Raw genomic sequence first — 26,250 nt, forward strand, 5'->3', positions numbered from 1 at the left:
GCATCTTAGTTCCAGCAGATTTTGCCCAGCCAGCTCCTTCCAAGCAGTGTGGGGCCCGGGACAATCCAGAGTGGCAGTTCGTGCACCATGCCCTTGTAGGTGACTTTGACCAGGGCGCTGCCCAGGACAGTGATAAGCACTTTGGTGTACGATCTCAGTTTCGTGTGGATGGGGCTCAGGGCTGGTCTGAGTGCCTTGTTGCACCACAGTCTCTCAAACATCTTTTTACTCATGATGGATTGGCTAGCGCCAGTGTCCAGTTCCATGGCTACGGGCAAGCCATTCAATTTTATATTTAGCATTATAGGTGGACATTTCATCGAAAATGTGTGCACCCTGTGTATTTCAGCATCTGCCTCCTCTCTGATGCTCGAAATTGCTTTGATCCACCATGGACCGATCTTCCTCTGCCACATGGTGGTTAGCCAGTTTTGCAGAGCTTGCAGCTCGTCTGCAAGCTCGTTGGAGGTGCCCCATTGTTCCACAGCTCTTGCAAACATACCTTTTGAAGCGGCATGAATAGGCTGAATGGAAGCCTCCACAACGCCAACGTGTGAATTGCCTTGCATTCATCCTTTGTTGTGGACTCAGTCATCTGGGTCACCGGAGGCCTGCTGGCAGTTGAAGACTCGTGGTTTCTGCCCTGTACATTTCTGCTCGCAAACACAGTTCCAGTTAATTTATGAACATTGCTAGCACTGGTGTGCTGAGAGATTTGTTTGGTGTTATCACTGGTGGACATAAACACCTGTGCTATCGCAATGGCCTTACTAAGGGTTGGTGTCTCTACAGTGAAAAGTTTTCATAGGATGGTCTCGTGGCCAATGCCCAGTACAAAAAAGTCTCTGAGCATTTGCTCCAGGTAGCCATCAAACTCACATTGTCCTACAAGTCGCCTTAGCTTGGCGACGTAGCTCGCCACTTCCTGACCTTCAGATCGCTGGTACGTATAGAACCGATACCTCGCCATCAGCACACTCTCCCTCGGGTCAAGATGCTCCCGAACCAGTGTACACAGCTCCTCATACGACTTATTTGTGGGTTTCACCGGAGCCAGAAGATTCTTCATGAGGCTGTAGGTCGGTGCCCTGCAGACCGTGAGGTGGACCGCTCTCCTTTTTGCAGCGCTTCCTTCTCCATCCAGCTCGTTGGCTACAAAGTACTGGTCTAGCCGTTCGACATAGGCTTCCCAGTCATCACCTTCCGAGAACTTCTGCAGGATGCCCACAGTTTGCTGCATCTTTGCGTTGGATTCGTATACTCGTCGCCAGTTATTGTGTTCCTGATACAGATGAGACTGCACACAGGGAGGTTAAAGTAACAGTGACCTCAGTCTTTATTAAGACACTCCAGAATGAGGAACAGGCCTTCGGGGCCGGTTTATATACAGTGCTCCCAAGGGATGCTGGGATCCCATGGGACTTCAGGGGATGCGCTCCCTGGTGGCGGAACATGGGAGTGCATGCTTTACAGATACACAACACATACAATCTTCATTATTGAATTCTGGCTGATTTTCCCACAGATAACATTTCCCAGGTCCCAGATGCACAAGGGCATCGGACCATCTCTACCTCTATTGATTTTTTACAGCATCACTTATCTAAGCATGAAGTTCACAACTTATTCCTCTGCCAATCCATTTCAGCAGGTTGAGAAGCCAAAGGGAAGCTTGGAAAAAAAAGGGAAAAGACTGGGCAAAAAATAAAATATTAGTCTTTATTTCAAACTTTGTAACATTTTTGTCAATGAACTGAAGCTTCACACATTTACAACCAGACCTTAGATTACATACCAAACAAAACCATGCTCCATCCAAAGTTCACTTGAAAAAAACATGATCTTACGACATAGCTTTAACCAATTAAGCTGGATCACATCACATGCAATAAGCATTGTCGTCAATTCTGAAAAAACATTTAACACCTGAAAAATGTTGTTGGTTTTAAACAATCTTACTTGCGCAATGATAAACTTCCTGCCTTCCAATTATAAATACCAGGGAGTTAAAAAGGAATCAGGTGGTTACACCAATACCAGGTCAAAAGCATAAGTATTAAATTACTTCATTTGTCAACCATATATTAGGAAAATGCTTTACAAAGCACACATGGAAATAAGCAAAGAATTTTATTTTCCCCTGCAATTAGTGGCTCGGAGCTGCATCCAAAGGGTTCATAGATATTTGTGAAATCTTAGATGGTGTCTACCTTAAGTCTTTACCCTGGAATAATATTCCATTGTTATTTTTTCCTGATGTGTTCAATTATCCTGCGATTCCTTTCCTTCGCTTTATTTTCATCATTAGGAGTCTTCAGACTGGAAATCAAGCTGACGGAAAGGAAGTGCTTCAAGCTTCATGCTGCTCTGTCCATTAACTGTTAAGAGGGATGTTGTTTTCCACAAGTAAATGTCAGGAAGTGGGACTCCCTTCAGTTACCACTCCTATACAGAATAAGTGTATTTGTTTGGCAATAGTATTTTTGTCTAATTGTTTTTTCCCCTCCACATACTTTTATTATATTTGCTCATTTGCACAGATTCATCAAAAACTCAAACTTCAATGACGTCCATTTCTAGATAACCCACAGCTTCCTATCAATCTTAAGAACTGCCACAATGCATTAGATAATAGATGCAGATAATAAACAAGGGAATGTAGTCTCAAACCCACTCCCGTAGTGCTCTGATCTAGTTTCTTAAAGAGTTTGCAATTGAGAAGCTTTTGAATCAGATTCAGTTTGAACTGTCACCTAATGACTACTTATAGAAGGTTCACATTGTAGCAGATACATAAGGGGCCACTGAACTTCCCAGATTAGCAAATATTCATCGGCTAAAGGATCAAGGGGTATGGAGAGAAAGCAGGAAAGGGGTACTAAGGGAATGATCAGCCATGATCTTATTGAATTGTGGTGCAGGCTCGAAGGGCCGAATGGCCTACTCCTGCACCTATTTTCTATGTTTCTATCTTAATTAAAAGCATTTAAATTTGAGCTCAACCGAAGCTTTAAGTGGTAAATACACCATCCAATGTGCAACTGAACCATTTGAAACATGAAGCTCCCAGATTTGATCCCCCAGACTCTATTAAATTAGTTGATCTGAACCAGGACAGCATTTCGGCCACTATATTTGCCCAAGTATCCCTGGACAATGAAGGTGGGGGGGTGGGGCGGGGGGCAGTGGAGTGGGGTTTGAGCAAGTCAGCCAAGACTCTGGCTGCTGATCATTATCCATTGCTCCTGCTAGAAAGTGAGCAGGTTAAGGACAGAATCAGGCTTGGCTGTGGTGTCCCTAGCAGTTGAAGAACTAACAGAATCATAGGCCCCAAGTTTCGTCCCGCGGCGAAAACGGCGCACCTCCGAGCTGGGCGCCTGTTTTTCACGCCGAAAACTGCGCCTAAAAAAAAAAGTCCGATATTCTCGAGCTCCTTGGAGCTCGATGTCTGCTTGGCGCGGCGCGCTCTTCGCAGCAGGGGGCGGAGCCTAACACTCGCACCGATTTTCGAAGTAGCAGGGGGCGGATACAATTTAAATTAGCCTTCGTGGTGCCGGCAACCCTGCGCGTTGGAGCGTGCACGCACGCGCAGTCTCACACAAACATTGGCACTCGCCCATTTTTTAAAATACTGCAGAAAAAGTGAAGATTTGTTTCTTGGACCCCTGCAAAGGCTTGTAATTTAATTTTTTTTGATATTTCTGTGTGTGAGGGAGTGCTTTTAGCAGCACTGCTGAATAAATCACCTGCTGAAATCAGTGAGTTCAGCTTTTCACTGTTAAACTTGCAGAACCGGTGCTGCATTGGTGCATGCAAAGTAAGGACTGTGTGTTTGGAGAAATAAGAGTGCCAATTCAACTTTGCAATGGATCAATGTCCACCAAGAACAAAGATGGCAAACCATTGCATAATACGTGGTGTTGACAATGCAGCACCCATTCTGCAAATTTAAATATAAAACTGTCGATGTGGCTGCCTCTCCCTGTCCAAATGGCCTCAGTCCCCCTCACAGCTCGAAGGCTGCTGCTGTATCTTCGGCTGCCGTCAAGCCACTGACGCCGCCCATAAAGCGTGGCCGAATGGCCTCAAGCACCTTAAAGAGCTGCGTGTGTCAGGTGTTGATTCTTCGGCTGCCGGCCAGCCACTGACGCCGCTGATATCCTATGGCCGAATGGCCTCACGTCCATCCGCTGCTGATTCTTGGGCTGCCGGCCAGCCACTGATGCCACTGATCTCATGGCCGAATGGCCTCGGGTCCGTCCGGTGCTGTTTCTTCCCGGCCAGCCACGAAGAGAATGAAGGCCTGCCTCAAGCACTGCAGCTCAGCTCGAAGCTTGCTGCCGCTGCCGTCGAGACACTGACGCCACACCGCTGCCTGTCTCCAACATGAAAGGCCTGCCTGAAGCACTTTCACACAGGTAGGAACATGGTTTATTTAATCTTTTCTTTGCTTATAAATTTTTATTCAGGTTGGATTTATTTGTATAATATTTGTATAAGTATAACTAAGGACTGATTGTAGAATTTAATGACTTCCCTTCCTCCCCTCCCCCCCCCCCACCTCGTTCCCTACGCCTAATTTGTAACCTACGCCTGATTTTCTAAAGTGTAGACAAGGTTTTTTTGAGTGTACAAACATCTTCACTTACTCCATTCTAAGTTAGTTTGGAGTAAGTTTTCACTCACGAAACTTTGAAATCAGGCATAAGTGGCCGGACACGCCCCCTTTTGAAAAAAAATTCTGTTCCAAAGTGAAACTGTTCTAACTGACTAGAACTGGAACAAACTAAATGACGAGAATTCCGATTTCTAAGATACTCCGTTCTACACCAGTTGCTCCTAAAAATCAGGAGCAAATCATGTGGAAACTTGGGGCCATAGAATGATTACAGCACAGGAGGCCGCCATTCAGCCAGTTCAGCTTGTGCCGAATTAGGTGCTAACCATTTGTGTGAAGAGCCAATAAAATCCCATCCTCAAAAATTAGAATACATAATGTACTCAGCGAAAGTAGTTATAACTACTCTCTCTGAACAACACACTTGTGAAACTATTCCAATGGTAATAGTTTCATACTTGGATTAGATCCCACTCGATGCTCCTTTGGAAATCCCCCATCCAGATAACTGCTTAATCATACCTGACAAAATCAATTCTGCTTATGCAGGTTTATTTTATCAGGGCCAAGTGATTTTTATAAGCCACAGAACTTTAAAAAAAAACTCCACTTAAGATATACATTGCTGAGTTGCAACAAAGTGTCTCAGCTCGAAACTGTCATCCAGTAATTTTTGGGAGGTCTGGTTTGGCCATTAGCTCATTTTTACGTTTAGCATTCCCAGGTTATTTGCTGGCAGTTCTTCATACGAGACACATATGGAACCGTCTTCGCTTATGTGGTATGAGACCTCATATGGGTCGACCCACAGAGTCAGCTCACTGGGAAGGAGTGTGTAGAGCTGCTGGCTGCTGAGCCCGATTCTGTTGGCAGCTTTTCCAGTCAAGGGGTCCATTTTATGATTTATTCGGATACACTGGTAACCAGTCTCACCCAGAAAGAATCGTCATTTGGGCGAAGCATTGGAGCAGGCACCCATGGAACCAGATGCCAGCAGGAATCAGCTTTTCCTTTGGCATTTTCCCAAACAGCATCAGTTTGCAGTGGTAACACAGACATTCATTTACTATTCAGCATCTACTGTCCTTCCTTAAAAACGTCAGAGTAGGAAAATGAGGGGATAAGAATGTAAAATAAATTATTTCTCACTCACATGAAATGGAGTAACAAATTTATCAAATATGCTTGTCTTTACAAACAGTAGCAGTTGTCTTAAGAGATTTCAAATTAAAAAAATCATGCCTTTGGCTACTTGTATTGCTGAAAAAGTAAATAGTCAACTACTTTAAGCCAAAGCAAGCTGGGAAAATCTTTTGAGAATCCATTATTTAAGCAGAAGTCTGTTAACTGAATAGAAGGTAAACACCCTGGAATAATAAACAGAATTTTGCACTATTGCTTTTAAGAGGGGACAACTGATGATGGAAACTGAATGAATGCCAGTGTTTTCACTGCAAGCTGATGCTGCTGGGGCAAAACCCAAAGGAAAAGCTAATGCCAACAAAATGCATTTCCCCACAAACGTACGGAAGCTTGTGCAAAGCTCACTGATGTGGCAGCTGACGAAAGCCTGAGCAACATTATTAATCATTCAAGATTTTTTCCATTTTTCAAACTATCTTGCCGCAGCATGTCACTTACTGCCAATATAAACACTTGTCTGACTCAACTGCTTGAGGTCTCTTGGTACAAGCTCTGATCTGACACCACCATGGTGGTGAGGTCAAGGAATATGTTATCTGGCTTGGAGGTGTGTGTCCATTTACTTCTTATTGATAAACAGTTGTCCTGACAAGGTCTTGAACAACGTTATTCTATAAACTGCTGTGCAGTCAAGCAGGTCACCACTGCCCACATACTGCAGTTAGATCAACACTCCACAGCATTCCAGAAATAAGACAGTGAAACTTTGTTATATGTTTAACCTGACAATGAATGCCTAATTTATTTTACAAAAGTTTCCTTCTTAGGAGTACTAAGTGGGGTACTCCAGGGCTCAAAGTTGGGACTGTTACTGTTTCTAGTTTACACAAATGGCTTGGAATCAGAAACTCAAATTACAGTGAAAGAAAAAGACAGATTTGCATTGATATAGCACTTTACAGCCAATGAAGTACTTATGAAGTGTAGTCACTGTTGTAATGTAGAAAACACGGCAGCCAATTTGCACACAGCAAGCTCCCACAAACATCAATATGATAATGACCAGATAATCTGTTTTAGTGATATTGGTTGAGGGATAAATATTGGCCAAGAAAAAAAGCATAACTCCCCTGCTCTATTTTTAAATTATGCCATGGGATCTTTTACATCCACCGGAGAGAGCAGATAAGGCCTCGGTTTTAACATCTCATCTGAAAGACAGCACATCCGACAGTGCAGCACTCCCTCAGTACTGTACTGGAGTATCAGCTTAGACTTTTTGTGCTCAAGTCTCTGGCATGCGATTTGAAACCAAGTGGCTCACAAGGACTTCAGGAGCAGTAGAATTGGAGGAAGCAGTTCAGAAATTAGAGCAAGTTGAATAAAATATGTAAATGTGTACAGTAATGTTGAAATGGAATTTAATGCAGACAAATGTAAGTAGGAAGCAGAAAGTAAGCAAGAAACATACTCCATGAACTGTGTACAAATAGCTGAGTCTCAGTAGGCTTAATGTTCAACATGTCCAACTAATGCAGAGCACCAATCAACCAACAGAATGATGAACAACATAGAAAAACATTGGAATACATGTCAGACTAAGTCATGATTAACAGTGAGATCATCAGGCAGCACGTGTGGAGAGAGAGTGAGTTATCAGCCCTGAATTTGCGGTCGGTGTGATGGAAACCGTCAGAGTACACCGTCATACCACCTTTGAAACTGGCCGCAAGTTCCGGATTTCCTAAATCCCGAACTTGCGATCTGTCAAGTTACAACTACACAGAGGCTTCGCTGCATTTTTCACCTCCTGATAGGAATCAACGTGCTGTCGAACTATTGGCCTAACTGCCCAGCTACTCCGAAGTAATTATGTTGAAAATGTTTTAAGTCTTGTGCAAACAGACGCAGGAAGCCTGTTGCACAGTGTAAAGTTACCAGACAGAATTGCTTTTAAGAACAGAGTGCTGGAAATCTTGCATTAAAAAAGAACAGGAAATATTGGAAATGCACAGCAGGATATGTTCCATTTAATTTTAATTCGTAAAATGTCAAAAATGGCAAGGGTATTGCATATTGGCTCACCTATGTTTTCACTTTCACCAGTAATAGACATTGATTAAAAAGATACACAAAACTTATTTAAATGGTTGCATCTAACAGCCGACAAACACGACCTTTTCTTCAGCACTGTTAAAAGATTGTGCCATTGTGCTGTGTTCGTGGTTGCAAGGATGGAATTAAATTGAAATGAGTAATTTCAGATTCTTGCAGGGAAAGGGATCATCGCCAAGCCTGACTTTGGAAACGCTGATTGCTTCCGGGTTGTCTCTAAATCTCTTTCTCAGATTTTTTTTTTTTTTATCAACTGCAATCTGAAAGGACTCAGCCATTTCCCTTAGCTCAATCGTGCAAATAAAGAGATTACCATTCAATTTAGAGACCCCTTTGTAAATGGTCAGCTTTTAAAGATCCGGGCTCAAATTAGCTTCAAAATGTTCTTAAATACGAGTGGAATTATTGCAATTTAGATGTGAAAATTTAGAACCCTTGAAATTAGGATGGAATTTAATATATTTGTTTCGTCTTTTGTTACTGTTATTGTTAAGTCCTGACTCTAATGTACTGACTTACACGAGACATGCTGAAGGTCACTCAGGACCTGCACTTTTAATTCCAGCTCTCCCAGTGCTGCACTTGCCCGAGACCTCTCTTTATATACCTCAGTGGGACAGGCATGGAGTGTCTCCTGAAAGTGCACCCCTGGTGGTAAGGTGTGCTTTTTGTTACAGGTCATATCCAGTTACAGTCATGTAACATGGTAAGATACAGTTATATACAGTAGTGTGAGATACATGACATCATCCTCCCCCCAAGGTCTTATTGCCTTTATAGATTCAGTCACTCAGGTGGTCTGCGCTCTCGCGTGGAGCATCTTAGTTGTGGTTCAGTTGTTTGCCTTGGTGCCTGTTTTTCGTTCGGTGTGATTGCTGGTATTTCGCCTGGGCTGTCTGTTTCGTTCGGTGTGATTGCTGGTATTTCGCCTGTGCTGTCTGTGGAGACTGCCCTTTCCTCAGGTTGTTCCACCGGTTTGTCCACCAGGCGTGGTGTGAGTTCCACATTGTAGTGTGCCTCTATAGGGGGCACTTGTAAATTATGGTTTTAGTGCCCCCAAAAAAACCTACAAAAAATACAAAAAAAAACCCCAAAAAACAGGGCCTGGAAAAATGTTTGGAGTGTCCCCCAGATTGGGGGGCGCTTGATCTAACTGTTTATTTATTGTTTCCAACCAATCAAAAGAGTTGTAGTCTGCCTCTGGTTCTTCAGTGTTATCAGTGAATCTACTTTTTATTTGGTCGACATGCCTCCGGCAGGTTTGGCCATTGTCCATTTGTACAACCAGCAGCCTGTTTCCCTCTTTGTCGGTTACTGTCCCTGCAAGCCATTTGGGACCCCGGCCATAGTTTAGCACAAACACTTTGGCACCTATCTCATTCCATCTCCCCCTCGAATTTCGGTCATGGTACTCAGTTAGCTTTTGACGCTTAGTCTCAACAATTTCATACATGTCTGGGAGGATTAACGAGAGCCTGGTCTTTAAAGTTCGTTTCATCAATAGCAGTCAACGAATGCGGACGAGATCTGTATGCCAGCAGCAGTCCCGACAGGCGGCTCTGCAGTGTGGGACCTTGGATTCTGAGCATGCCTTGTTTAATGATCTGCACTGCTCGCTCCGCCTGGCCATTGGAGGCCGGCTTGAAAGGTGCCGTTTTAACGTGATTTATACCGTGGTCAACTATGAAATCGTGAAATTCTACGCCGGTGAAGCACGGACCATTATCACTGACCAATATGTCAGGAATGCCGTGCGTTGCAAACATGGTTCATAGGCTCTCCACAGTGGTGGAGGTGGTGCTCGAGTTTAAAATGGTGCATTCGATCCACTTTGAAAATGCATCGACAACGAGGAACATTTTGCCCATGAATGGGCCCACATAGACTACATGCACCCGCGACCACGGTTTGGTGGGCCAGGGCCAGGGACGCAGAGCTCCAAGTCTGCGTCAATGCCAGGCCACCAGACATGAGATCTGGCTATGGCCTTCATAAGGACGATCCCCGGGTGCTCGTGATGGAGCTCCCGGACAAACGCCTCCCTGCCTCGTAAGGGCATAACTACTCGGCTGCCCCACATCAGGCAGTTTGCCTGTAGTGAGAGTTCATGCACGCGCCTATGGAAGGGTTTGACCTCCTCGGAGCAGGCATCGCGAGCCTCTGCCCAGTCGCCGGTTAAAACGCATCTTTTAACTCGAGATAACGTGGGGTCACTGGTCTTCCAGGCTCTGATTTGGCGAGCCGTCATGGGCGAACGCGTCGATTCAAAGCCATTGATTGCCATGACCATCTCACAGTCCTGGTCGTCGGACCCTTCTGTGGTCGCCAGGGGTAGCCTACTAAGCACGTCAGCACAGTTGTCTGTGCCTGATCGTGTAGTTGTAAGCCGGCAGCATGAGTGCCCACTGCCGAATGCGCGCCAAGGCGTTGCCGTTGATTGCCTTGCACTCGGATAGTAGGGACGTGAGGGGTTTGCGGTCAGTTTTTAACGCAAACTTGGCCCCGAAAAGGTATCGGTGCATCTTTTTGACACCGTACACGCATGCCTCCTTCTCAACCATACTGTACCCGCGCTCCGCCCGCGAAAGTGACCTGGAGGCATAAGCAACGGGTTGCAATTTATCCGCATCATTGACGTGCTGTAAAACGCACCCGACCCGATACGCTGATGCATCACACGCAAGGACTAACTTTTTACCTGGGTCAAAAAAGGCTAAAACACTCTTGGAACATAGAAGGTTGCGTGCCTTATTGAAGGCGCGTTCTTGGGCATCCTCCCAAAACCAATCGCACCCCTTTCTGAGTAGCACGTGGAGAGGCTCCAGCAGCGTGCTCAAGTTCTGCATAAAGTTCCCAAAGTAATTGAGTAGCCCGAGAAAGGCACGCAGTTCTGACACATTCCGGGGCCTGGGTGCCAGGCGAATTGCTTCGGTTTTGGATTCGGTTGGGCGGATTCCATCAGCGGCAATCCTTCTGACCAAAAATTCAACCTCAGGCGCGAGAAACAGACACTTGGATTCCTTAACTCTTAGGCCTACCCGATCCAATCGACTTAGTACTTCCTCAAGATTGCGGAGATGAGAGTCGGTGTCCCTGCCCCGTGATGAGTATGTCATCTTGAAACACAACCGTCCCCGGGATGGACTTGAGCAGACTCTCCATGTTGCGCTGGAATATAGCAGCTGCCGACCTGATGCCGAATGGGTATCGATTGTACACAAAAAGGCCTCGATGTGTGTTGATGGTGGTGAGTCGCTTAGACTCGGTCAGTTCTTGCGTCATATACGCAGATGAGGGGTCAAATTTCGAGAAAAGTTTTCCTCCAGCCAATGTGGCAAATAGGTCCTCCGCTCTGGGCAGTGGGTATTGGTCCTGTCGGGAGACTCTGTTTATGGTAGACTTATAATCCCCACAGATTCGCACGGATCCATCAGGCTTCATGACGGGGACGATGGGGCTTGCCCAGTTGCTGAATTCCACGGGAGAAATTATGCCTTCCCGCAGAAGCCGGTCCAGTTTGTTTTCAATCTTTTCCCTCATCACATCAGGCACAGCTCTAGCCTTGTGATGGACCGGTCTGGCATTGTGTGTGATGTAGATTCTAACTTTAGCCCCTTTGAAGGTGCCCACACCTGGCTGAAAGAGATGTTCAAAACGGCTTAGAACTGTTCAGCAGGAGGTCTGTTCCTCTGACGACATGGCGTGAACATCATCCCATTTCCAATTAAGTTCTGCTAGCCAGCTTCTCCCCAACAGGCTGGGAGATCCCCGGGGACAATCCACAGGGAAAGTCGGTGCAACATCCCTTTGTGTGTGACTGAGAGCATGGCGCTGCCAAGGACTGGGACGATTTATTTCGTATAGGTCCTTAGTTTGGTGTCGATCTTTGTGAGTTTTGGTCTGTTGCTTTTGTGCGGCCACAGCTGTTCAAATTGTTGAACGCTCATGAGGGATTGACTGGCCTCCGTGTCCAGTTCCATGTTGACGGGTATCCCGTTGAGTAGAACCCTCATCATAATTGGAGGAGTCTTGGTGTAAGAACAGTGGACATTGATCGTATTAACCCGCTGTACCTCGGCATCCCGTGCACTGTTCCAACCGTCTTCTGGTCCGCTTTCTGACCCTTCCGATTCGTATACCAGCCGAGCTGCTGTTTTTCTGCACATGCGAGCCAGATGCCCTGTGTAGTTGCCGTTTCTGCAAACAGCATGCTGAAATCGACACACCCTGGTTGAGTGCCTTCCCCCACATCTCCAACACAGACCGTTTCCATTGTTTCCGAAGGATGAGCTGCATCTGGCTGATCTCCCTTAAGCTTCTCTCAATCTGTTGTTGATTGCTCGCATTGTGGGTTGATGAGGTGTGATCGGCCATTCATGTGGCCCTTGATTTTGATGGCTTCTGGCGCCACTGTCTGCTGTTGAAGGCCTGCTCTCCTGCCTTTGTCTGTGTGTGGGGGTAGCGGTTTGTTTCACAATGTGAACCCCTTGTTCCGATGCCTCGTTGGTTGTCGTACCCGAAGTATAGATCAGCCTCGTTTCTTCTTCGCCTACCAAGAACGTCTGTGCGACCAGTGCTGCTGCCTCTAGAGTCAAGTTCTTAGTCTCTATAAGCTTTCGGAATATGCCTGCGGGGAACTCACATGAACTAGCCAGCCTCTGAAGTTCCGCCACGAAGTCGGGTATGCTTTGGCCCACACAGCGTCTGTAGTTGTAGAACCTGTGTTTGGCCATGTGTAGGCTGCTTGCTGGCTTCAGGTGGTCTCTCACCAGTGTGCTCAACTCCTCAAATGACTTGGTCACAAAGCTTTGCTGGAGCCTTTCTATAAAGTCATCCCAATTGTCTCCAGCATTTTATTGCTCATCTGAGCTATTGGTAGCCATTCTGTGGATTCTGTGATCCCATCCTCGTCGCCACTATTAAGTCCTGACTCGAACGTACTGACTTACACGAGACACATGCTGAAGTCAAGGTCACTCAGGACCTGCACCTTTAATTCCAGCTCTCCCAGTGCTGCACTTGCCTGAGACCTCTCTTTATATACCTCAGTGGGACAGGTATGGAGTGCGTCTCCTGCAAGTGCACCACTGGTGGCAAGGTGTGCTTTTGGTTACAAGTCATATCCAGTTACAGTCATGTCTAGCATGGCAAGATACAGTTATATACAGTAATGAGATACATGACAGTTATTTTATAAAGTGAGGATTTGTATGCAAAAAATGAAAGTAGATAAAAAAAAGGAACCCACCTTCAATGTTAATAATCTTCCAGTTATCTCATGGTTTCAGTTCCATTCTTCTCCAATAGGAGTGAATCCCTCCTTGTCACTTCGCACAAGGGCTCAGGTGTAGCTTATAGTGGCTTTTATTTTTGCATTGTGGCCAAATGGACACTGTGATGGTCCGTGACAGAGGGAAGGTGTGAGAGACTGTGGTGAATGGGAATTGGGGTTCCAGTTAGTGGTATCGCACTTGAATTAGTTCTTCACGGACAGGCGGGGCAGAAAGGAGCTCTCTCGGATGCCTCCTCCCTTCCTCTTCCACTTGCTCCTCCGCTGCTTGCCGTATAGCTGGTAGCAAGGGCTGTCCCCCATAAATCTTGACACCTACTCTGCCAAGAACTGCAGAGCTCCTCCAGAACGGTCCAGGCAGTGGAAGTATTGTTTCAGCACACCAATTGTCTGCTCTATCACATTTCGTGTGGCAGCTTGGCCTTCATTGTATGCATACTACTCATTTTTGCGTCAGTTGCACACCGGAGTCATAAGCCATGTCATCAGCGGATAGCCTCGACATCCAGTAGCCACCCTTTGGTTTGCTATGGTGGCTGAAATACAGCTGGAACAGCAGACTGCTGCAGAATGAAGGCATCATGACTGCTGCCAAGATACCAGGCACTGACCTGCATGATTCGCTGCTTATGGTGGTACACTAGCTGGACGCTAAGGGAGTGGAATCCCTTTTGGTTCCAGTATATGGCAGAGTTGACATGCGGCGCCTGCAAAGCAGTGTACGTGCAGTCAATGACACCTGCACCATGGGGAAGCCTGCAATCCTCGCAAAGCCCCGTGTGCTCATTCCGCTGCTGGTCTCTGGCGCGAGAGAATGAAATGTAGTCTACTCTCTTTGAATAGAGTGCCTCAGTGGCCTCCCTTGCGCAACAGTGGACGACAAACTGCGAGATGTTGCAAATATCTCCAGCTCCAGCCTGGAAGAAGCTAGACGCACAAAAATTCATCACCACAGTCACCTTCACAGCCACTGGCAATGCAGTACTTGCACTGCTCTCAGGTTGCAGTTGTGGCTGCATGGCCTCTGCTCATTCTCCCAATACTGTATTCCAAGGGGACTGCCTACCATTGCACCCATATCCGGGAGCAACTGGTTTGTGCAGAAGCCTTGAAGCCAGCAAAAAGTCCATCACCACCTGCCACACCTTTCCCTGTAGACTTTTGCAACTTGAAAGAACTATGGAAAGCACCAAACATTACATAGTCGTAGCAACAGCCAAAAGAAATCAACTAGTAATTAACCTGTTAGTAGTTGATGATCCCTTTAAATAGCACTCGCAGGGGACTTTCCTGCTGGTTAATGCGTGTACAGTTGTGCGAGGTCAACAGAGGGCATAGGATGGAGCATTGCTCTGCAAACAGACGTTAGCTGCACACATGCTAATGCCCTCGCCAAGATGGCAGCCGGCATTGTCATGTATCTCACATTACTGTACATAACTGTATCTTACCATGCTATACATGACTGTAACTAGAGATGACCTTACTACCAGGGGTGCACTTGCAGGAGACACTGGATACCTGTCCCAGACAGGTATATAAGGACAGGTCTCAGGCAAGTGTGGCATTCGAGAGCTGTGTAATAAAAGGTGCAGGTCCTGAGTGACCTTGACTTCAGTATGTGCCTCGTGTGAATCTGTACTGCAGGGACAGGACTTTACAGGCATGATTTGCAGAAGTGTGCGTGCGTGCATTGGATGGCATTTTGGTCCCTGAACAACACCCGTACCTCCCAAACAAGGGTGCTACCGAGCCCAATTTAGCGCCGGATGTCTTTAGACTCATTAGTGACGATGTCATCCCACGCTTGTTTATTTCTGTTAATGTCTATATGTTTTGCCTATGATGATGATTGGTGTGAGATTGTGAAACTACTAGTGTGCAAATACTGAAAACGTTACCAATCACAAATTGCAGAAGTAATATTCCCTTCTGAACAATGTTGCATGTCACTTTATTAGATGCACCTTCCATCACCTCACATTAATGACCCCGACATAAAACTTAGCAACAAGTTCAATGGAACACTGTCAGGCGTTATTAGAACAAGACTGTGGGAAAAGGGAATAACAGACTGCAAAAATTAAGCTTGAAGTGGTGTGGGGCCTGTCAGATCACGATGCATTCACTTTTGTGAGCTTGCACAGTTGTTTATTCATGTTATAACATGTGAATTACATCACTTGTCAATCATCAAGCACAACTACTAACTCAACAACAATGGACTCCTGGAACTCTACTACCAGTCCAATGCAAACTATTAATTTTATATTAAAATTCTTGGTGTGCACATTTTGGCTGCCGCTCAGGACCTGAGCCCATTACTTATAACTCCCATTCATATTCCCTCTTGGCCCTCTTAGGCCTTTCCGGTCATGCATCTTATTTCTTCCCACTCGGGTACTTTGCGCCCTCGATCCTTATCCCAACCCATAACCCTGCCTGTCTACTCAGGCTTGAATCCCACTTTGATAAGCCCACAGCTACATGCCATGCTTCTCTCGGCATTCGCTAAAGGGCCCATCAAGGCACCTGACATTGCCTCCTTATGAACGGCAACTCCAACTGGCCACCCACCTCTCATTGACCTTCCTAACCACGAAACATCCTTCGCAGCTGTCTCAACCCACCCACCATTGACCCTTTAGACTCAGCCAGATCAACTATCACCAGCCCTTTCCGCATTTCCCTCCAGAATGTCTGAATGTCTGTTCAATCGCGAATAAAGCCCTTGTGATCTCATTGTGAATGATTGTATTGATATCCTGACTTTGATTGAAACTTGGCTCACAGATGACAACAACATTGTCTCTGACTGAAGCCCGGTCGCCTGGCTATAATTTCCACCATCTGCCTCGCCCAAACTGCTACAGTGGCGGAATTGCTCATATCCCCAAATCACACCTTGGCCTCATCTTCTACTCCTTTGGTACCTTTTCCATCTTCAAACTCCTCACTTTGTTCCACCCTCTTGCCTTCCCTTTAAAATCCTGTTGTCTGCCATCTCCCAAGTCCCTTTCCCAGTTTCTCATCGAGACATCCTTCCTCAACCTCTGCACTGAGTGACTCTACATCCTTGATCATGTTAATCTCCATAAGAACATACGAAATAAGAGCAGGAGTAAGCCATATGGCCTCCCATGCCTGCTCCACCATTCAAGATCATGGCTGATCTTTGACCTCACTCCATTTTCCCGTCATATCCCCATAGCCCTTGATTCCCTTAGTGTCCAAAAATCTATCGATCTTCTTCTTGAATATATTAATGGCTCAGCATCCACAGCCCTGTGGGGTAGAGAATTCCAAAGATTCACAACCCTCTGAGTGACGAAATTTCTCCTCATTTCAGTCTTAAATGGCCGAACGCTTATCTTGAAACTGTGGGGTAAAAATTCGGGTCGCGAGCACAAACGACTTTTCGCCCAGGTGCGGCAGTTACTGACTCCCGCGAAATTCTGCGGGAGTTTCAAAGCGGCACTAACTGGTAGCGCCCCGTTCCTACTGGTAGCGCCCCAGGCCACTGCGCCGATGATGACAATGTCATCCCAGTGCGCAGCGACCTGTTTTTGCCCCGGAGTGAAAATTTGGTAGCACTCCATGAGGCTGCTGCAGGCGATATCCGCGACAGCGCATATCGGGCTGTACGCCACTCGCGGGGCGAAAATTAAAGGGGAGGTGCAGCGCTGCAGATTTTTTTAAATGGCCGATTTACCAATCATGGCCTTCTCAACTTCAGAATGTGGAGTCCGTGCCACGATATTGCAGCTCGGCACTCCACTTGTGCGACGAGCTGCTGCCATGACATCCCTTCTCCCACTTGCAGAGCCGGTATCTTGACCCTCCCCTTTAATGGAAGGGGTGGGCCCTGGCCTTCCGCCAGCGCTATGCGTCCCTCTGCGTAGCGCTGGAAAGTTCGTGTTGGTTAGCGCTCCAGTTCCGCCCGAAAGTGGAGCATGAGATCCTCTCGGGGGCAGCAAGCCCAATTTAGTGCGTCGGGCGGGACATCTGCGCCTGGCACAGGAAGTCCTGCCTCGCAGCTGGTACCGACCGCTCCAACCGGCGCAGTAAGCAATTTTGCATCATAGGACACCAAATTCTAGAATTCTAACCAGGGGAAACAGCCTCTCAGCATCGAACCTATCAAGCCCACTAAGAACTTTATACATTCAAATAGATCACCTCTCATTCTTCTAAACTCCATCTCACCTCAATTTGCCTTCTCTACTCCCATGGTCTTGGTCACAAGACAAGGACATCCCTGGCCACCTCCTGGTATCAATCACCCCGACAATTCCCGAACTTCTCCCAACCTCACTTCATTCTCCATCCAACCCTAGAAAAAACTCTCGTGTTACTTTCAACTCTCAACTGCCGAGCTTTTAGCCTGCCTTTCGCCATAAGATCTCCATTTGCTGAACCACTCCCTCACTTTCACTTTTGATGCCCTCATCCCCAGAAACATTTTTAATCTCTCCAATCCCAGCTGTTCCCCTTGGTATGGACCCCTCAAGACAAATGGGTGCAGAATTAAGCAGTTGTGCGTCAGATATGCTCTCGACAATGACAGAGGATGGGACGACCTTGGATCTGGCCTGGAGGCGGCGGAGGTAAACAGATTCCTATCTGTTCTACAATTTAGTTTCACTCCAACGGGGAGCTTGCTAAGGGTCTGCGCACACTCAGAGGCCAAACTCCAAGCCATCGTCAACAATTTCACCGAGGTGTACGAGAGCGTGGGCCTTATGCTAAACATCCGTAAGACAAAGGTCCTCTACCAAGCTGACCTCTCCACACAGCATTCCCCCCCGATTATCAAAATCCACGACGAGGCTTTGGACAATGTGGACCATTTTCCATACTTAGGGAGCTTACTGTCAGCAAGAGCAAACATTGACGACGAGGTCCAACACTGCCTTCAGTGTACTAGCGCAGCCTTCGGTCGCATGAGGAAGAGAGTGTTTGAAAACCAGGACCTCAAATCCGGCACCAAGCTTATGGCCTACAGGGCAGTAGTGATACCCGCCCTCCTGTACGGCTCAGAGACGTGGACTATATACAGCAGACATCTCAAAATGCTGGAGAAGTACCACCAGCGCTGCCTCCGCAAGATCCTGCAAATCCACTGGCAGGATAGACGCACCAATATCAGTGCTCTCGCTCAGGCCAACATCCCAGCATCGAAGCATTTACCACGCTCGATCAGCTCCGTTGGGCAGGCCACATCGTCCGCGTGCCTGACACGAGACTCCCAAAGCAAACGCTCTAGTCGCTGAGCTTCGACATGGCAAGCGAGCCCCAGGTGGGCAGAGGAAACACTTCAAGGGCACCATCAAAGCCTCCTTGATAAAGTGCAACATCCCCACGGACTTCTGGGAATCCCTGGCCCACAACCGCCCAAGGTGGAGGAAGAGCATCTGGGAGGGCGCTGAGCACCTCGAGTCCATCGCCGAGAACAAGCAGAAACCAAGCGGAGACAGCAGACGGAGTGTGCGTGAACCCAGGCTCCCCACCCACCCTTTCCTTCAACCACTGTCTGCCCCACCTGTGACAGAGACTGTAGGTCCCGCATTGGACTCCTCAGTCACCTGAGAACTCACTTTTAGAGTGGAAGCAAGTTATCCAAGAGACTGCCTATGATGATGATGCTCTAGACATCCATCAGATCTGGTTGGACCACATCAAGCACTATTGGGCCTCACTCTCCCTGCCAACACAACTCACTACTCCAGGATCATCCTGAAAAACAAAGATAATCTCCTGCCTTTATCCCCACTGCCATACATCTCCAAAACCCCTCTCCCCAAAACTCTCCAACTTAACCTCCAAAAACACAGGCGAGGAGCTCATGCAATTCTTTGTCACTATTATCCATTACAGCTGCCTTTGCTACTTCTGCACTTTCACCTTCACCTTGCGTACCAATACAAACCTCCGAGATTTTCCATGCCCTAGTCCTGAAATCCCTCTTCTCTTTAGTTTCTCCCCCATTCTCCCTCATGCCCTCTGAGCTTAATATGCTGAGATTTACCTCTTGCTTCTTTGAACCCTTTCCCACTACACTCAACCACCAAATTCCCTTTCCTAGGCCCCTGCTGTACCTCTCCCTTTCATCACCTCACCCCCTCTGTCTCCCAACATTCTTTCCTCTTCAAAGTCCTTGAATGTGCTGTCACCTCCCAAAGGCATGCCTATTTTTCCTGCAACGCCCTGTTTGAATCTCTCCAATCAGGTTTGCGCCTTGATCTAGACATGGTTTTTAGGAGACACAATATTAAAATTTGCAGATAACACAAAAATGGGCAGCGAAGACAACTAAATGACTTCAGGAGGCAATAGACAGGTTAGTAGATTGGTCAGTTAGTAGATTGGTCAGTTAGATGCAGAGAAATGTGAGGGGATATATTTGGAAAGGAAGAACACGGGAAGGAAATATATATCAACTTTAAAAAGGAGTAGAGACTCAGTATTCAGATATATAAATCTTTAAAAGATGAAGTAGACGTTGATAAAGCTGCAAATAAAAGCATATGGAATCCTAGGTTTTATAAATAAGTACAGAGCACAAAGGCAAAGAAATAAAGCTAAACTCTTACAAATCATAAATTTGACCATATTAGAATATTGTGCTGAGTTTTGGGCGCTTTACTTTTGGCAGGGTGTTCAGAAGAGATTCACTATGATAGCAAGAATGAGAGGCTTTATTTATGAGGAGAGTCTCGATAAACTGAAGCAATTTTCATGAGAGCGAGAAAAGGTTAAAATGATAATTGATCAAAGTGTTCAAAATTACAAGTGGTTTGATAAGGTACAATGAAGAAATCTATTTCCAGGGTCAGTGAGTTGGTAAGCAGATGGCATAAATTTATCAAAAGAACAAAGGGAGGGGTCAGGAGAAATTATTTATGCAAAGTGTTGCTATGACATGGAATGCCCTGTCAGAAAAACTGGTGGAGCCAGAATCCACAGTAGCTTTTAAATGGAAATTGGAAATTATTTGGAAAAGAAAAAAGTTAAAAAAGGAAAGGGAAATGGAACTATATGGATAACTTTTTCAGAGAGCTAGCACACAATAGGCCAAATAGACCCCTCCTGCACTGTGAAATTGAAGAATTCTAGAAGTGGTGCAGAGAGATATGATAGAAAAAGAGAGAAGAGAGAGAAGAGAACGAAAAGGGGGCAAAATGGAAGGAGAGGGGGAGAACAAAAAATACACAAGGAGAGAAGAGAAATAAAGATCAGGCGAGAGATAAGCAGAGGAGAGACATTCAATGAGAGGGCAGGATGAAGAGGGAGAAAAATTAGAGTATGAAGGAGAGAATGCACGAGAGAGCCAAATCATGAAGGAGAGAGGACGAGAACACGTACAAGAAAGTGAGAGCGAGGGCAATGAGCAAAGGATATGCAGTGCCCACACTTCCATCGTGCTTCCTGTTCACTCCCCTCTGACATCGCAGGCTCACTCTCTATCGAAAAACACTTTCACAATTTTGTTTCTTGCTGCTGCCTGCAGCTTCTGCTTCTTGTCACCACTGCTGGCTCGACTTTGCTCTAATCTAGTATCTTTATTGTGAACATGTGCTTTGTTCCTAGGTCTGGCTGCTCCTGGACTGGAGCCTAAACGTGGAACCCAGCAATGTCTTCTGTTCTACTTCAAGCCACACAGTCGAGTGATGCCTAACTCCATTTCTCTCAATACATCTTGCTACGCTCAGTGCTTCCACATAGCATTGCACTTTCATTGTACCTGCCCTAGTACGTCCACAGTCCAGTCTGCAACCTTCCTGCCATGCTCCAACCAGCAAACTGATCCCACGCCTCAGATGTTCCCCTCTCGATGCTTTGTACTGCTAGCACTTCCTGTGCCCCATAAAAGCCCCAGAAGCAGAGAAAATTACAGGTATATACTATGTTTTCTGTGAGCATTGCCTTAGGAAATCAACTTTTCCACATGACAGAACACTCCCCTCATAAAATGACATATTGTGCAACTCTTCATGAACAATGCCACAGGTGATTTGCCAATTTGGAATTCCCTCCCTAAACCTCTCCGCCTCTCTTTCCTTCTTTAAGATGTTCCTTACATCATCATAGGCAGTCCCTCAGAATCGAGGAAGACTTGGTTCCACTCCTGAAGTGAGTATTTTGGTGGCTGAATAGTTCAATACGTGAGCCACAGACTCTGTCACAGGTGGGGCAGATAGTCGTTGAGGGAAGGAGTGGGTGGGACTGGTTTGCCGAACGCTCTTTCCGCTGCCTGTGCTTGATTTCTGCATGCCCGCGGCATTGAGGCTCGAGGTGTGTTCAGTTTTGGTCTCCTAATCTGAGGAAGGACGTTCTTGCTATTGAGGGAGTGCAACGAAAATTTACCAGACTGATTCCCAGGATGGCTGGACTGACATATAAGGAGGGACTGGATCAACTGGGCCTTTATACACTGGAATTTAGAAGGATGAGAGGGGATCTCATAGAAACGTGTAAGATTCTGACGGGACGGGACAGGTTAGATGCGGGAAGAATGTTCCTGATGTTGGGGAAGTCCAGAACCAGGGGACACAGTCTTAGGATAAGGGGTAAGCCATTTAGGACTGAGATGAGGAGAAACTTCTTCACTCAGAGAGTTGTTAATCTGTGGAATTCCCTGCCGCAGAGTTGTTGATGCCAGTTCATTGGATATATTCAAGAGAGAGTTAGATATGGCCCTTACGGCTAAAGGGATCAAGAGGTATGGAGAGAAAGCAGAAAAGGGGTACTGAGGTGAATGATCAGCCATGATCTTATTGAATGGCGGTGCAGGCTCGAAGTGCCGAATGGCCTACTCCTGCACCTATTTTCTACGTTTCTATGCACTTCCGCCACTTAGGGCGGTCTTGGGCCAGGGACTCCCAGGTATCAGTGGGGATGTCGCACTTTATCAGGAGGCTTTGAGGGTGTCCTTGTAGCGTTTCCACTGCCCACCTTTGGCTCGTTTGCCGTGAAGAAGCTCAGAGCACAGCACTTGCTTTGGGAGTCTCGAGTCTGGCATGCAGACTATGTGGCCTGTCCTCCTGAATGGCTCAGAGACATGGACCATGTACAGTAAACACCTCAATTTGCTGGAGAAATATCACCAAAGATGTCTCCGCAAGATCCTACAAATCCCCTGGGAGGACAGGCGCACCAACATCAGCATCCTCATTCAGGCTAACATCCCCAGCATTGAAGCACTGGCCACTCCTTACATAAGAACATAAGAAATAGGAACAGGAGTTGGCCATACAGCCCCTCGACCCTGCTCCGCCATTCAATATCATGGCTGATCTGATCATGGACTCAGCTCCACTTCCCCGTCCTCTCCCCATAACCCCTTATCGTTTAAGAAACTATCTATTTCTGTCTTAAATTTATTCAATGTCCCAGCTTCCACAGTTCTCTGAGGCAGCAAATTCCACAGATTTACAACCCTCAGAAGAAATTTCTCCTCATCTCTGTTTTAAATGGGCGGCCCCTTATTCTAAGATCGTGCCCTCTAGTTCTAATCTCCCCCATCAGTGGAAACATCCTCTCTGCATCCACCTTGTCAAGCCCCCTCATAATCTTATACGTTTTGATACGATCACCTCTCATTCTTCTGAATTCCAATGAGTAGAGCCCCAACCTACTCAACCTTTCCTCATAAATCAACCTCCTCATCCCAGAATCAACCTAGTGAACCTTCTCTGAACTGTCTCCAAAGCAAGTATATCCTTTCATAAATATGGAAACCAAAACTGCATGCAGTATTCTAGGTGTGGCCTCACCAATACCTTGTATAGCTGTGGCAAGACTGCCCTGCTTTTATACTCCATCCCCTTTGCAATAAAGGACAAGATACCACTGGCCTTCATGATCACTTGTTGTACCTGCATACTATCCTTTTGTGTTTCATGCACAAGTACCCCAGGTCCCGCTGTACAGCGGCACTTGGTAATCTTTCTCCATTTAAATAATAACTTGCTCTTTGATTCTTTCTGCCCAAGTACATGACCTCACACTTTCCAACATTATACTCCATCTGCCAAATTTTTGCCCACTCACTTAGCCTGTCTGTCTTTTTGCAGATTTTTTGTGTCCTCCTCACACATTGCTTTTCCTCCCATCTTTGTATCGTCAGCAAACTTGGCTACATTACACTCAGTCCCTTCTTCCAAGTCGTTTATATCGATTGTAAATAATTGGGGACCCAGCACTGATCCCTGCGGCACCCCACGAGTTACTGGCTGCCAACCAGAGAATGAACCATTTATCCCGACTCTTTGTTCGCTGTTAGCCAATCCTCTACCCATGCTAGTATAATACCTCCAACCCCGTGAACTTTTATCTTTTCCCAGTAACCTTTTATGTGGCACATCAAATGCCTTCTGGAAGTCCAAATACACCACATCCACTGGTTCCCCTTTATCCACCCTGTTCGTTACATCCTCAAAGAACTCCAGCAAATTTGTCATACATGACTTCCCCTTCATAAATCCATGCCGACTCTGCCTGACCTAATTTTGCTTTCCCAAATGTCCTGCTACTGCTTCTTTAATAATAGACGCCAACATTTTCCCAACCACAGATGTTAGGCTAACTGGTCTATAGTTTCCTGCTTTTTGTCTGCCTCTTTTTTTTTTTTTAAAATAGGGGCGTTACATTTGCAGTTTTCCAATCTGCTAGGACCTCCCCAGAATCCAGGAATTGGTAAATTACAACCAATGCATCCACTATCCCTGTCGCTACTTCTCTTAAGACCCGAGGATGCAAGCCATCAGGTCCAGGGGATTTATCTGCCTTTAGTCCCATTATCTTACTGACTACCACCTCCTTAGTGATTGTGATTGTGTTAAGTTCCTCCCCGCTATAGCTCCTAGACTATCGCAATATTGTTAGTGTCCTCTACCATAAAGACTGATACAAAATATTTGTTCAGAGTTTCTGCCATCTCCATTTTCCCTATTACTAATTCCCCGGTCTCGTCCTCTAAGGGACCAACATTTACTTTAGTCAGTCACTCTTTTCCTTTTTATATACCTACAGAAACTCTTGCTACCTGTTTTTATATTTTGCGCTAGTTTACGTTCATAGTCCATCTTCCTTTTCTTAATCAGTTTTTCAGTCGTTCTTTGCTGGCTTTTAAAAGCTTCCCAGACTTCTGTCCTCCCATTAGTTTTGGCCACTTTGTATGCCCTTGTTTTTAATTGGATACCATCCTTTATTTCTTTAGTTAGCCATGAACGGCTATCTTTTCTCTTACACCCTTTCTTCGTCACTGGAATATATTTTTTGAGAGTTGTGTAATATCTCCTTCAATGTACACTGCTGTTCATTAACCGTCCTACACTTTAATCTATTTTCCCAGTCCACTTTAGCCAACTCTGTCCTCATACCTTCATAGTCTCCTTTATTTTAGCTTAGTACGCTGGTTAGAGATCCAACTTTGTCTCCCTCCATCTGAATTTGAAATTTGATCATGCTATGATTACTCATTCCGAGGGGATCCTTTACGAGGAGATTGTTTATTAATCCTGTCTCATTACACAGGACCAGATCCAAGATAGTCTGCCCCCTGGTTGGTTCCATTACATACTGCTCAAGGAACCCGTGCCTTACGCACTCTATGAACTCCTCCTCAAGGCTACCCTGACCAATTTGATTTGTCCATTCAATATGGAGGTTAAAATCACCCATAATTATTGCTGGTCCCTCTCTACAAGCCCCCACTATTTCCTGGTTTATGCTCCGACCAACAGAGTTGCGACTGTTAGGGGGCCTATATACGATGCACACCTTTTTCCCCTGATTGTTACTTATCTCCACCCAAACTGTTTTAACATCCTTATCACTTGAGCCAATATCGTTTCTTACTATTGCAGTGATTCCATCCTTTATCAATAGAGCTACCCCACCTCCTTTTCCTTTCTGTCTGTCCTTCCGGATTGTTAAGTACCCCTGAATATTTAATTCCCAGTCCTGGCCACCTTGCAACCATGTCTCAGTAATGGCTGTCAGATCACACCCATTTGTTTCAATTTGTGCCGCCAACTCATCTATTTTGTTGCAAATGCTATGTGCATTTAGGCAAAGTGCCTTTTTTTTTTAACCCTTTTTTCCTGCTTGTTTCCTCTCTCCTTCAAACTCACTTCCTTTATTTTTGCTTTCTAATTCCAGCTTTACTAATCTAGTTTCAGGTTCCCATCCCCCTGCCAAACTAGTTTAAACCCTCCCCAACAGCACTAGCAACCGCCCCCCGCAACAGCCCCCCCCACACCCCCACCCCCGCGAGGATATTGGTCCCGGCTCTGTTGAGGTGCAACCCATCCGGCTTGTACAGGTCCAACCTCCCCCAGAAGCGGTCCCAATGCCTCAGGAAACTAAAGCCCTCCCGCCTGCACCATCTCTCAAGCCATGTATTCATCTGCTCTATCCTTAAAGCCTACCTCATTTCTGCCTTAATATCTTAGGTGGCTCAATGTCAAATTTTGATTGATGAGTTCCTGTGAAGCGTCATGGGACGTTTCACTCGTTAAAAGGTGCTACATAAATGTAAGTTGCTGTTGTTTAATGACAAAGAATTATATATAAAATTTACAGCATAGAAACAGGCCATTAGTCCCAACTGATCAATGCTGGTATTTATGCTCCACACGAGCCTCCTCCCGCCCCTCTTCATCTAACCTCATCAGCATAACCTTCTGTTCTTTTCTCCCTCATGTGTTTATCTAGCTTTTCCTGCAATCTACCGATCTATTCGCCTCAACCACTCCTCGTGGTAGCGCGTTCCACATTCTAAACCACTCTCTGGGTAAAGAAGTTTCTCCTGAATGCCCCATTAGACTTACTGGTGACTATCTTATATTGATGGCCCCTCGTTTGGATTCTCCCACAATGAGAAAAATCAAAGGCAGTAACTATGAAACCGGTCTACAGCATTCCAACAATCAATTACAACTGCTTTTGCATTCACTGCATTTTTATTGACCTTTCTTTACTTGTGTTCTATTCATCTAAATATGGCCTGTCCTACATCTAACAGCCCCAATGGTGGTCAACGCGGATAGGTTTCACTTTATTGCTTAAACATAGCTTG

At 46.0% G+C, this 26,250-nt stretch overlaps 2 protein-coding genes across 10 annotated transcripts in view; both read right to left on the minus strand.

Annotated features, from left to right (window-relative positions):
* atp8a2 (ATPase phospholipid transporting 8A2) overlaps window positions 1–26,250 on the minus strand; it is an 889,999-nt gene that overhangs the window by 423,253 nt on the left and 440,496 nt on the right. The window lies entirely within an intron of this gene.
* LOC139275336 (protein BTG1-like) lies at window positions 5,313–12,193 on the minus strand (the record flags this gene model as incomplete). Its single annotated transcript, XM_070892647.1, has 2 exons — window positions 5,313–5,546; window positions 12,149–12,193. Coding segments are annotated over 2 exons (279 nt in total), but the record flags the coding sequence as incomplete, so codon positions are not given.

Source organism: Pristiophorus japonicus, chromosome 10 (assembly GCF_044704955.1).
Source record: "Pristiophorus japonicus isolate sPriJap1 chromosome 10, sPriJap1.hap1, whole genome shotgun sequence".
Classification (NCBI taxonomy): Eukaryota; Metazoa; Chordata; class Chondrichthyes; family Pristiophoridae; genus Pristiophorus; species Pristiophorus japonicus.